The 12,612-nt window shown below is 37.2% G+C and overlaps 2 protein-coding genes across 5 annotated transcripts in view; one reads left to right on the forward strand and one right to left on the reverse strand.

Annotated features, from left to right (window-relative positions):
• The window catches only part of LOC123878757 (serine/threonine-protein kinase 10), a 52,287-nt gene extending 40,897 nt beyond the window's left edge, over positions 1-11,390 (reverse strand). For all 4 annotated transcript variants that reach the window (XR_006798873.1, XM_045926059.1, XM_045926058.1 and 1 more), the window contains exon 1: positions 11,203-11,390. The gene's annotated coding sequence lies outside the window, so the exon portion shown is untranslated. The remainder of the gene's footprint in view (positions 1-11,202) is intronic.
• A 646-nt stretch (positions 11,391-12,036) lies between these two features.
• LOC123878759 (poly [ADP-ribose] polymerase tankyrase) overlaps positions 12,037-12,612 on the forward strand; it is a 91,897-nt gene continuing 91,321 nt past the window's right edge. Inside the window, exon 1 of the mRNA XM_045926061.1 lies at positions 12,037-12,333. Within this exon, the coding sequence (XP_045782017.1) occupies positions 12,144-12,333 (190 nt within the window). The 5' untranslated portion in view covers positions 12,037-12,143. The remainder of the gene's footprint in view (positions 12,334-12,612) is intronic.

Genomic DNA, 12,612 nt, shown 5'->3' on the forward strand with positions numbered 1-12,612 from the left:
AATATTATTTGTTTAAAAAAAAAAAAAATTGCATTTGCTGGGAGTCAAACCCGGGATCTCCCACTGATAAGACCACAGCGCTCACCCCTGAGCCAAGGAGCTAGTTAAAACTTCGTGCAATGTCATACAAAAATTGTATGTACGTAATGTGCACAACAATGTCATACAACTATTCTATTAACCTTACTTCGGCCGAACGTGACGTCCGGACAAACTTCAGGAACATATTACGTTTGTTATTAGTTAATTCAATTTTCGTATTAAGTTCTTATTTTGATTTTTATTCCATTAGAGCTTTGCTATGTCTACTAAGCCAATTTAGGCTGAGCTCTAATAAACTTTTACTAATTTATTTGAACAAGGACAAAAGAAAAACACATTCTCAGATTTGGTCTTGGGTTATCATGGAACTGTCTCCTGTATTTCAATCATGTCTTTGAAACAACATTTGGGAGCAAAGCCTTGTTCTCGACCTTGTCTCTCTGATACGGAGGAGACGTCTCGCGCGAAACTAGCTCTTATTACTCTTGTAACAAGAATTCAATGATGGAGGAAATTCAATAGCAAATCTTTAGGCAAAGATTTAGGTCTTCCTGGAGCTATGACCTGTATTTTAATCATGTCTTTGGAACAACCTTTGGGAGCAAAGCCTTGTACTCAACCTTGTCTCTCTGTGATACAGAGGATTAGGCGAAACTAGCTCTTATTGCTATTGTAACAAGGATTCAAGGATGGAGGAAATTCAGTAGCAAACATAATAGTCTAAAAGATAATCAAGGACATAAGAGAATGCATCACATTCTCAGATTGGGTCTTGGGTCTTCCTGGAACTATGTCCTGTATTTTAATCATGTCTTTGGAACAACCTTTGGGAGCAAAGCCTTGTGCGCGACCTTGTCTCTCTGTGATACGGAGGATTAGGCGAAACTAGCTCTTATTGCTATTGTAACAAGGATTCAAGGATGGAGGAAATTCAGTATAAGTAATTATATTTATATGGGCTCTTGACGTGTGGTTCATGTCACAGGAAGAGATGTTTTATTTTATTAAATTATACTAGCTGATGCTCGCGACTTGGTTCGCGTGGATATTCCTTGGGAACTCTTTTGTTTTCCGCGATAAGAAGTAGCCTATGTTTTAATTCAGTGTATAACCTGTCTCCATTCCGGATTTCAGCCAAATCCGTTCAGTAGTTTTTGTGTGAAAGAGTAACAAACATACACACATACACACAAACATTCGCTTTTATAATCACACACATACATACACACAAACTTTATAATATTAGGTTATGTGATGGTCAATTATAAGACCACAGCGACAAGGAGGTCATTAATTCGGCATTAGACGGCAATGACGTCCGACATGAAATCAGCATCTCATGACTTGGACCACCATCTAAATGATTCATTTGTCATCGCGTTAAAAATGACCTAACTACTTGTTTTATCAGCGGCCTACTGAGTTTCCGTTGACACGATAATAAGTAGTCAACTAACTGAATTATAGGCTCTTCACTACTTTTACATGTACATTTTGTGATTGAATTAGCTAACTTCTTAAGTAGTTTAATATAACTTAATTTTAGCATGATTAGCTAATTTCACCCGAATACGGCAAAGCCAAAAGGAAGGTTTATGATTTTAGCAGTCTATGTATGTATGTAGGTGCGGTGTAGTAGTTTAGACGCTACGGTGGAACACACATAAATACAAACTTACATCCCACGAATATAATAAACACGAAAGTTTGTATGTATGGATAAATGTATGTTTGTTACTCTTTCACGCAAAAACGACTGGACGGATTTGACTGAAATTTGGGATGGAGATAGATTATACCCTGGATTAACACATAGTCTTCTTTTTATCCCGAAAAATCAATGGGTCCCAAGGGATTTTCAAAAACCTATATCCACGGGAACGCAGACGCGGGCATCAGCTACTAGATGCATATTTCGTTTTGACTTTGCAGAAATCTATATCTACACTAATAAATAAAATTGGGAGTGTCTGTCTGTAATTTCGAAATAACTACCGCATATTAAGGTCATATGGTTATTTGAACGATACTATAACTGAATCACACCTTTTTAAAATTTTTGTCTGTCTGTCTGTCTGTTTGTTTGAAAAGGCTAATCTTGGGAACGGCTAAACTTATTTTGGCAGGACTTTCACAGACAAGTAGAGTATTAACCAAGGAGAAACATAGGCTACTTTATCAACCGACTTTGAAAAATGGAGTTGTGTTTTTCTATCTATGTACACTATCTATGTATATATCTATGTATCTTCGAGATTTCTGAACCGATTTGCGTAATTTTTTTTAATTGTTAAGGGAACTTTGCGACATTGTTCCATAAAAAAATTTGGATTCCAACTCCTCAATCCTGATGATCTGATCAAACCATCTGACCATCATCTTGTCGGGTTAATAAATACGCATGTTTCAAGAAGTGGAATATAACGCAAGATGTGGCTCGCAATCCCTGTGTGGTGAGGCCGGGTCGCCGTGGGTGTACGGTCACTCGATCAGCTGTGACGGCCCGTTAACGTGCCTTTCTCTGTCCTATAGTACACCTCAGGTTGAGATGGCCATCGGGGTATGAGGCGGGGAGACGCTCCGCGCACCCGCACTTCACACGCGCTATGCCGCATCGGGTGAGTGCGGAAGCTGTGCGGGTGTGCGGGGCGTCCCCACTTCGGTTTGATCCTGAATCGGTGATATGTCAAATATTAGGTTACGTGACTTCATTCGCGTGGATATAGGATTTTAAAAATCCCGTCGAAACTTATTGATTTTCTGGGATAAAAGGTAGCCTATGTGTTAATCCAGGGTATAATCTATCTCCATTCTAAACAGCCAAATCCATCCAGCAGTTTTTGCGTGAAAGAGTAACAAACATCCGTACATCCATATATTATATCCATCCATACATACGAACTTTCGCGTTTATAATATTAGTAGGATATAGTGAGGGAACTTTCGGTTTGGTCCTGCTGAATCGACGATAATGTCAAATATTAGGCTATGGTGACATGAAATCAAAGAAAAATAGGGCTACCTACTTTAGGGGTATGACATGAAATCATAGAAAAGTAGGGCTACTTTAAGGCTATCTGCGTCGAATGTACTAAAATTTCACGCCTGCGTGGAAGCCTCGACGTTTTTAACCCCCGACCCAAAAACAGGGGTGTTATAAGTTTGACGTGTGTATCTGTCTGTGGCATCGTAGCTCCTAAACTAATGAACCAATTTTAATTTAGTTTTTTTTGTTTGAAACGTGGCTTGAAAGTGGTTCGAAAGTGTTCTTAGGCTATAATCCAAGAAAATCGATTCAGCCGTTTGAAAGTTATCAGCTCTTTTCTAGTTACTGTAACCTTCACTTGTCGGGGGTGTTATAAATTTTTAATTTACACTTTTGTTAGAAATTTTCAATCTGTCATGAACCATGGTATTCGGCCGTAAGTGAATTAACATCCGTCATTATGTCACCGCCCGATCACGGTTTCGGATATTAGTCATACGCGAACAAACATACACAATTAAGATATATTATACCTAAGGTGCCTACAGTGACGTCGGTGTCAACATGATGTCATGGTCTTATATAGATTTGGTACAAGTGAAAAACAAACAGCGAACAGTAAATTCCGGATATTGAAGAAACGCATTTTTAACCCCCGACTCAAGAAGAGGGGTGTTATAAGTCTGACGTGTGTATCTGTGTATCTGTCTGTGGCATCGTAGCTCCTAAACAGTGTCTTAAGTCTGAGTTAAGTCTTGACTTTCACTCACACTTAGTGAGTGAAAGTCAAGGTGCGCTCTACAGATTTCAACCTCAGTGTTATTATATGACTGGTATGTAACCCGCTTCGTCTATAACTTGGGCCATACGTCAACTCAATTGAGATGCGCGCTGAGTGCGAGAATGAACGGCTAATTGTACCATCTCCTGTTAGCTGTTAGCAGTCAATCAGAGAAACCACAGCGAACTTAAGAGGTGATTGATACTGTTATGTTTTTGTTATAATCAGCTGGCCTAGCACCAGCGCAGAGGCGTGATTCACTAACTCAGTGATCATCACTGAATGATGGCCACCAAGCTCATTTGAGGTTTGTTTTTAACCCCCGACCCAAAAAGAGGGGTGTTATAAGTTTGACGTGTGTATCTGTGTTTCTGTCTGTGGCATCGTAGCTCCTAAACGAATGAACCGATTTTAATTTAGTTTTTTTTGTTTGGAAGGTGGCTTGATCGAAAGTGTTCTTAGGCTATAATCCAAGAAAATCGGTTCAGCCGTTTGGAAGTTATCAGCTATTTTCTAGTTACTGTAACCTTCACTTGTCGGGGGTGTTATAAATTTTTAATTTACACTTTTGTTATAAGTTTTCAATCTGTCGTGAACTATGGTATTTGGCCGTAAGTGAATTAACATCCGTCATTATGTCACCGCCTGATCACGGTTTCGGATATTAGTCATACGCGAACAAACATGCACAATTAAGATATATTATACCTAAGGTGCCTACAGTGACGTCGGTGTCAACATGATGTCATGGTCTTATATAGATTTGGTACAAGTGAAAAACAAACAGCGAACAGTAAATTCCGGATATTGAAGAAACGCATTTTTAACCCCCGACCCAAGAAGAGGGATGTTATAAGTTTGACGTGTGTATCTGTGTATCTGTCTGTGGCATCGTAGCTCCTAAACAGTATCTTAAGTCTGAGTTAAGTCTTGACTTTCACTCACACTTAGTGTGTGAAAGTCAAGGTGCGCTCTACAGATTTCAACCTCAGTGTTATTAGATGACTGGTATGTAGCCCGCTTCGTCTATAACTTGGGCCATACGTCAACTCAATTGAGATGCGCGCTGAGTGCGAGAATGAACGGCTAATTGTACCATCTCCTGTTAGCTGTTAGCAGTCAATTAGAGAAACCACAGCGAACTTAAGAGGTGATTGATACTGTTATGTTTTTGTTATAATCAGCTGGCCTAGCACCAGCGCAGAGGCGTGATTCGCTAACTCAGTGATCATCACTGAATGATGGCCACCAAGCTCATTTGAGGTTTGTTTTTAACCCCAGACCCAAAAAGAGGGGTGTTATAAGTTTGACGTGTGTATCTGTGTATCTGTCCGTGGCATCGTAGCGCCTAAACGAATGAACCGATTTTAATTTAGTTTTTTTTTTTGTTTGGAAGGTGGCTTGATCGAGAGTGTTCTTAGCTATAATCGAAGAAAATCGGTTCAGCCGTTTAAAAGTTATCAGTTCTTTTCGACTTTTCTTATAGAGGTTTTTGTATTGGGGGTTTTTTAAATTTCGAGTCCGAAACCCGCGACTTCGTCCGAAGTAGCCTCAAAATTGGCCCTAAAATACTGATTTTCCAAGGGCCACAACTTTAAAAATAAATATTTTACCATAACGGAGAGGTAAATTGAAATGTGGCTTAGTTATAGATCTAGAACAACAAAGAATAGAATAATAGGCGTAATCCATACTTCCATCCATACTTATAATATAAATGCGAAAGTGTGTCTGTCTGTCTGTCAGCTACGTTTTCAAGGTTCAACCGCTGAATCGATTTTAACGAAATTTGGTACAGACTTGGGATACAGCCTGGGAAAGGACATAGGCTACTTTTTATCCCGGAAAGTATCCACGCGAGCGAAGCCGCAGGCATCCTCTAGTACGTTTATATTATAGAGAAGCGCATAAGAAGTGTACACTAAAAATAATATGGATAGAAATCGAACTTCTTTACAAGTGAACAGACAACTACATAACATAGGCATTCTGTGACACGCTTTCGATTCTAAACGCTAAGGAATTCCCTTTGACCGCCAGTTCATTGATTTATGAGAGATTCTTGCGTGTTTGGAGAAACGCAAACCGGCTACGTTTTATAGTTGTCTTTACTAAAAGCTGATCCCAGACGAATAATTAATTAAGAAGGTCTTGGAGTGCAGTAATAAAATGATGTGATGTTTTGATTGAATGAATGAATTATTATTATTCTCTTTAATAACTAATTAAAGAGAATAATTTAATAATTAATTAAAGAGAATAATTTCCCACAGAAATTACTCCATTTTTTTTTTATTGAAAAATATTTCAACTCGCCAACAAACTGGCCCACCAGTTTGGCGAGTTTGATATTAAAGATCCATGTTAAATTATTTTGATTAAATAAATTTAAAAAAAAAAAATTGTCCTTTATGCCTTGAGTTGTGACGTCATTGATAGTCACTGACCGCACAATGTGACGTTATTAATTAGGAAATATGTTAAAAATTTCGAAAAATCTTGTTGGGAGTTGGGAGAAGTTTCGATGTATGTATGGATACATGATCCTGAGTGGCACTGGCTATAATTTTTTTGAAAAAAATAAAATTCGTACAGCCGAGCAGTCCTGTTTTTCATATTTTTTTTTTGATTATAGCTTGCGCTTGACGACAATCATGCCTAACAGAAACCAACAATGAGGGCAAAGTTGTAGCGCGTTTGTCTAGACTCTAGAAGATGCCTATTCACTCTTGCCTTGAAGTTATTTTGTCCTGCTAGAAATCGAACCCAGGACATTTACAAGACCATAGTGCTCACCACTGCGCCAGGAAGGTCGCCGCCTACGCTAATCTATACATATAATAAAATTGTAGAAAAGTGGTGTCTGTACAATGGAAATATATTAAAAAAAGTAGCAGGGGTTGTTATTATATCGATGCCAAACTCGAAATTGTAATTTTTTTTTTTGTCTGTTTGCCTGTGTGTTTGTGCACGCTAATATCAGAAACGGCTTATTCGATTTAGATACGGTTTCAGTAATATATTGTAGTAAGCTTCACTTAAAATTTAGTGTTTATTTCATGTCAATCGGTTCATAAATAAAATGTCAATTTAAAGAATTACGCTGCCCGAAAAGTCACTATTCCACGCGAACGAAGTCGCGGGCACAGCTAGTTGGTATTATGTAAAGAATGCAATAAAATAGTAGGGATTTTCGGTTTTTGTGCGTCTCAGCTTTGGCTGACTGAAATAGCTTGATTTATGATCACAATATCGTATTTTTATGCTCTTTTTCTTGAGCGCTATTTTGACAGGGTGATGTAATTTAACAGCTATTAACCGTTTTAGAATCTATACTAATATTATAATGCGTACATGTGTTTGTTTGTCCTTCCTTCACATCCTAACTAAGCAACCAATCCACTTGATTTTTGGTATAGAGATAGTTGAAAGGACGGAGACTAACATGGGCTACTTTTTATCCTGGAATATGAAAGGGTCCCCCAGGGGTTTTTGAAAACCTAAATCCATGCTCGGTTAGTACTTAGTAGGGTAAATAATGATTGTTTTTGAAACTCTCAGTTACCCCAGTTACCATATAAACCGTTGATCCGTTGCTACACAGCTGTACTATATACAGTTTCCAACAATAAATAATCTATTTATAAAATAGAATAGAATAGATTTTTATTCAAATAAACTTTTACAAGTGCTTTTGAATCGTCAAATAATTTACCACTGGTTCGGAATGCCGTTCCTACCGAGAAGAACCAGCAAGAAACTCGGCGGTTGCTCTTTTCAATTGTTCAATTTACAATAATATTCATCACAATTAATTATACATCACATTCTTTGAGTATCCGCCAAAACTAAGTGTCTATTCGGACGGACCACAACCATACCACAGAACACAATAGAATATTAAGTGTGGACGGTCGCGTTATTGCGTTACGCGTTGCGTATTGGTCGCGGTGTATGTCGTCTGTATTGACCACACATTGGCGACAGCCAATTTGAGACCGCAAATAAAAGTGTTTCATTACGAATTTCCACACGATTCTGTGCCTAGCTGTTGTTTTGTCGCTGTTGTATCATGTATGGTATGTGGCATGTCAGAAAGAACCTTAATGGTGTGTCAGTTGTGGTGTGTCAGAAAAGACTTTTATGGTACATCAAGACACGTGCCTTTATAACTACTTCCTGATTACTATAACAGATAACTAGTGTAAGCTTGCCAGCTATGTGTTATGTACAAAAAGCGTCATTTATGGGTTTGTGTATATTATAAAAGGGATATCATAATGTTTAAGGGTCAATTTATACTAGCAGTACAAATTATATTTTTTTGAAATGATTGCAATATCAAATATTATTCAAACCGGCCAAGTGCGAGTCAGACTCGCGCACCGAGGGTTCCATACTCATTTGCACGATTTGGGACATTTTGCACGATTAATCAAAAACTATTATGCTTAAAAATAAATAAAACTTTGTTTTAGAATGTACAAGTAAAGCCCTTTCATATGATACCCCACTTGGTATAGTTATCTTACTTTGAAAATTAAAACACATTTTAATTTTTTTTCTGTGATGTAACCACAAATTCACGGTTTTCAGATTTATTCCTTTACTTGTGCTATAAGACCTACCAACCTGCCAAATCTCATGATTCTAGGTCAACGGGAAGTACCCTATAGATTTCTTGACAGACACGACGGACGAACGGACGGACAGACAGACAAGTGATCCTATAAGGGTTCCGTTTTTCCTTTTGAGGTACGGAACCCTAAAAAGTAAAGAATTTTTTTCAAATTTTTAACTTTTATTGGTCTCATTACATTTACAGTTCTTGCAATTCACGAAGGCGAGTGGCTCATGCTTGTGTTTCAGTCGTATCAGTATAAGTAAGGTACACTAAATGTGTGTGTGTGTGAGCGCTTGCTCGCGACTGATTGGTCCGACACGCACGCACACTTGCGCAATGCCCATGTATATGACGTAACCACAAGTAAAGTTCACTCGCCTTCGTGAATTGTAAGAACTATACTCAAAATGGAACAATCTTAATAACAGTAAAATAAACATATGGGAATTTAGAATAATAATATACCTTAATATACCTAACCAAAGGTAAATAAATGACAGCTTTCTTCTGAGGCATTATCAGCAGAACATATCAGATAAGAGATTTTGATAAACTTATGTCTTACACTATCATATCACACATTGTTGGGATGCCTACTTGCCTAGATAATAATAGATAACACACACACACACACACACACAATAATATAGACAGCATAATATTATTAGGTTCTAGTTAAACAATGCAGATGTGCTAGGTGTTAAGACTTTCAACCCTTATTCTGGGTGTCTGGGATTTGATCCTTCAACTCTGACTTGTCTAAATGTAAATATCATAGGTCTCCCCTCAGAATCAGGAAGGTCCAAAAGTCATTTGTGAGAATAGGTATAATCTTTTATAACACAAGTGTAAATTAAAAATTTATAACACCCCCGACAAGTGAAGGTTACAGTAACTAGAAAAGAGCTGATAACTTTCAAACGGCTCAACCGATTTTCTTGGACTATTCCGCGCCTAAGATCCAAAGTATCTGAGTTTCCCAAAACATCATTTTCAAATAAATAATTATGTATCTAGGCAAACGTCCATCTTGACAGCTTGACATTTGTCAATTGACACTTGAATATTAGTAACCTAATTATTATGAACCTAACGGTTATCTAACCTTCTTTTCTACAAGAAAACTAGAAAAGAGCTGATAAACAGCTTAACCAATTTTTTTGGATTATAGCTAAGAACACTCTCGATCAAGCCACCTTTCAAACAAAAAAAAACTAAATTAAAATCGGTTCATTAGTTTAAGCGCTACGATGCCACAGACAGATACACACGTCAAACTTATAACACCCCTCTTTTTGGGTCGGGGGTTAAAAACATGTTAACATATTGGATTTACACGTTTTACTAATAGCTCCGAATTTAATTAACATTTAGTAGCGAGAAAGTGATTACTTATGCTCCAAACATTATTGGTTGCATTAATTACATGATAACAAACTTGTTTTGTAAAAAAATAATATGATAAGTACTAAGTAGTTAGTTACGAATAAACTATCAAATATTGTGTAAATGTATTATATATCAGTGTAACATTCAGTGTGTATTGGTTCTATCCCAGGCACAATTTCTAATTTTTCAGAGTTATGTGCGTTTATACAATTAAATATCACTTGCTGTAACAGTGGAGAACATGTGTAAATTAAAAATTTATAACACCCCGACAAGTGAAGGTTACAGTAACTAGAAAAGAGCTGATAACTTTCAAACGGCTGAACCGATTTTCTTGGATTATAGCTTAGAACACTCGATCAAGCCACCTTTCAAACAAACAAAAAAACTAAATTAAAATCAGTTCATTAGTTTAGGAGTTACAATGCCACAGACAGATACACAGATACATACGTCAAACTTATAGCACCCCTCTTTTTGGGTTGGGGGTTAAAAACATTGTGAGGAAACCTGCATGCCTGAGAGTTCTCCATGTTATGAAAGGTGTGTGAAGTCTGCCAATCTGCAGTGTCGTAGACTATGACCAAACCTTTCTCATTCTGAATCAATCACCTGACATCAATCCTCAATAGTGAGCTGGCAATGGCTTAATGTGAATGATGACATTAAAAGTCATTGACAATAGTTTAATTATTTGTAGAATATGGTATGTGACATAGTTTCAGAGCCTAAATTACAAATGAACCTAGCGTCTACAAACAAATTAGCATGGAATGTCACCTAACTGGTATAAATGTGTGTTAAATTGCCTAATTACAGTCACTGACATACTAATCAACAATTATTCTAATTTCGCTACAGCCTTAAAACTTTTTTATCTGTGAAACTGTGAAATGCAAAGTAGAATAAATTTAGAGAAAAAAAAAGTAAAGTTCACCTTATTAAAATTTGGAATAAATCCAATACAGTTTGCAGTCCGTGCACACATTGCGTTCAAAAGTGAAAATATCCACATAAACACGACTACATCGGAAGTTTAGAGAAATTGTAGGCACCTGGCTAATTCAATTAGTGTGGACCAAAACCACATCGTAACGGCCGGAGAACCATTTTCGTAATGTTTGCACGACATGAATGATATGAAAAGTGAAGATATGACCCAGCCTCGCCTTCTGGCCGCGTCCTCGACAAAAAACCTGTTCATCTGACTCACCCACTAGTCACCTACTGATCTAAAGAACGCAGTTTCCGGGCCGCAATCACAATAATCTCAACAACATTCGACCCTAACAACGAGTTTCCTTCAACTTAACGCCATCAAAAACCCATAATTTCTCTATTTAATCGTGTTAAATATTTGTTAGGTGAAAGGGGACATACCTTGCGGAAATTTTTACTGACGACGAAATGTTATCCCATATATGACTTAGCATATATATAATCACAAAAAACACTGTAAACCAGTTCACAATCAGTTTTGGCACAAACAAAAGATCGATTCGCGATATTTTTCAGAGAAACCCGTGTGCGGCGGATAAATGCACTATCCCGTGAACGACGCCATTTTGATTTCGTCAACTAACGTCATTTGTATTATCTTTGGTACGGTTGATACTCTGTGACTAATCATAGACAATAATACAGACAAAATCAACACAGTAAGTTGTTGTTTAAGTTAACCCTTGGATTAGGTAAATCGAAGAGTTAACCGGTAGAGTTAACCTTTGTTTTAAGAAGCGCCATAATAATTTAAAGATCCAGACAACAGACTAACAGACATATAATATTTTTTTTCTGCAATATTTTTTATCTATGAAAGTGCTGCTAGTAATAAAAACTTTCCCTAAAACTCAATGTTGTGTGATGTAACCACAAATTCACGGTTTTCGGATTTTCTTGTATTATATTACCTACCTATCTGCTAAATTTCATGATTCTATGATGCAAAACACAATTTCATTTAAGTAAAGTATTTTGAAAATATTTACACCCAGGAACCTAGATAGTTAAATACAATTTGAATCCAAATAACCGCATTCAATACGGTGGAGATAGGTATTCTCGAAGTACAAATTATTTTGGTATTAAGTTTGTATGGGCAATTCATCCTTCGCTGAAAAACGATCAAAAAGTGAGTATTTTCTCTTGCTTATTTCGTGAGTCTGCGGGTCATTTCAAAACAAATATATGGCAACATTTCAGTGATCTGTCAAACCGATCCAGAGCAGCTGTAATTTATACGTGTTTTCATACAATATTTTTGTATTTTAATCGAATATGAATTTGTAATGATAGAGTGGTGATAAATGCGTTAAACGAACATGTCGAGCCGCCGTTCTATGCTTGGTTCGGCGCTGGATTCCCTCCCGGCGCCTTCGGACCCTTTACGGGACCTATTCGAGGCTTGCAAAATTGGAGATGTCGCTCGTGCTAAGAAGCTAATAACTCCGCAAACCGTTAATGCTAGGGACACAGCTGGACGGAAATCCACGCCTTTACACTTCGCTGCAGGTAACACGCTCATATTTTCAATATAATGACCAATTTCGCCCATGTTGTTATTGGTAGTAAAACATAAAGAGAAAGGTTACAAATCTTACAATGGTTGAATGTTTTGGCCATTGCATAATTGGTCACGGTTGTTGGTTGCGCCAAATGTCGTGATTTATCTCCTTTACAGTATATTTCCGAGTTGTTTTCGATTGTTTGAGAGTTTTTTTAATGATATATTGAATAATGTTATGTGAGTATGTTGGATAATGTTAATGTTATTGCTCTTTCGCTTTCCTC

The sequence above is a fragment of the Maniola jurtina genome, chromosome 26, assembly GCF_905333055.1.
Source record: "Maniola jurtina chromosome 26, ilManJurt1.1, whole genome shotgun sequence".
Classification (NCBI taxonomy): domain Eukaryota; kingdom Metazoa; phylum Arthropoda; class Insecta; order Lepidoptera; family Nymphalidae; genus Maniola; species Maniola jurtina.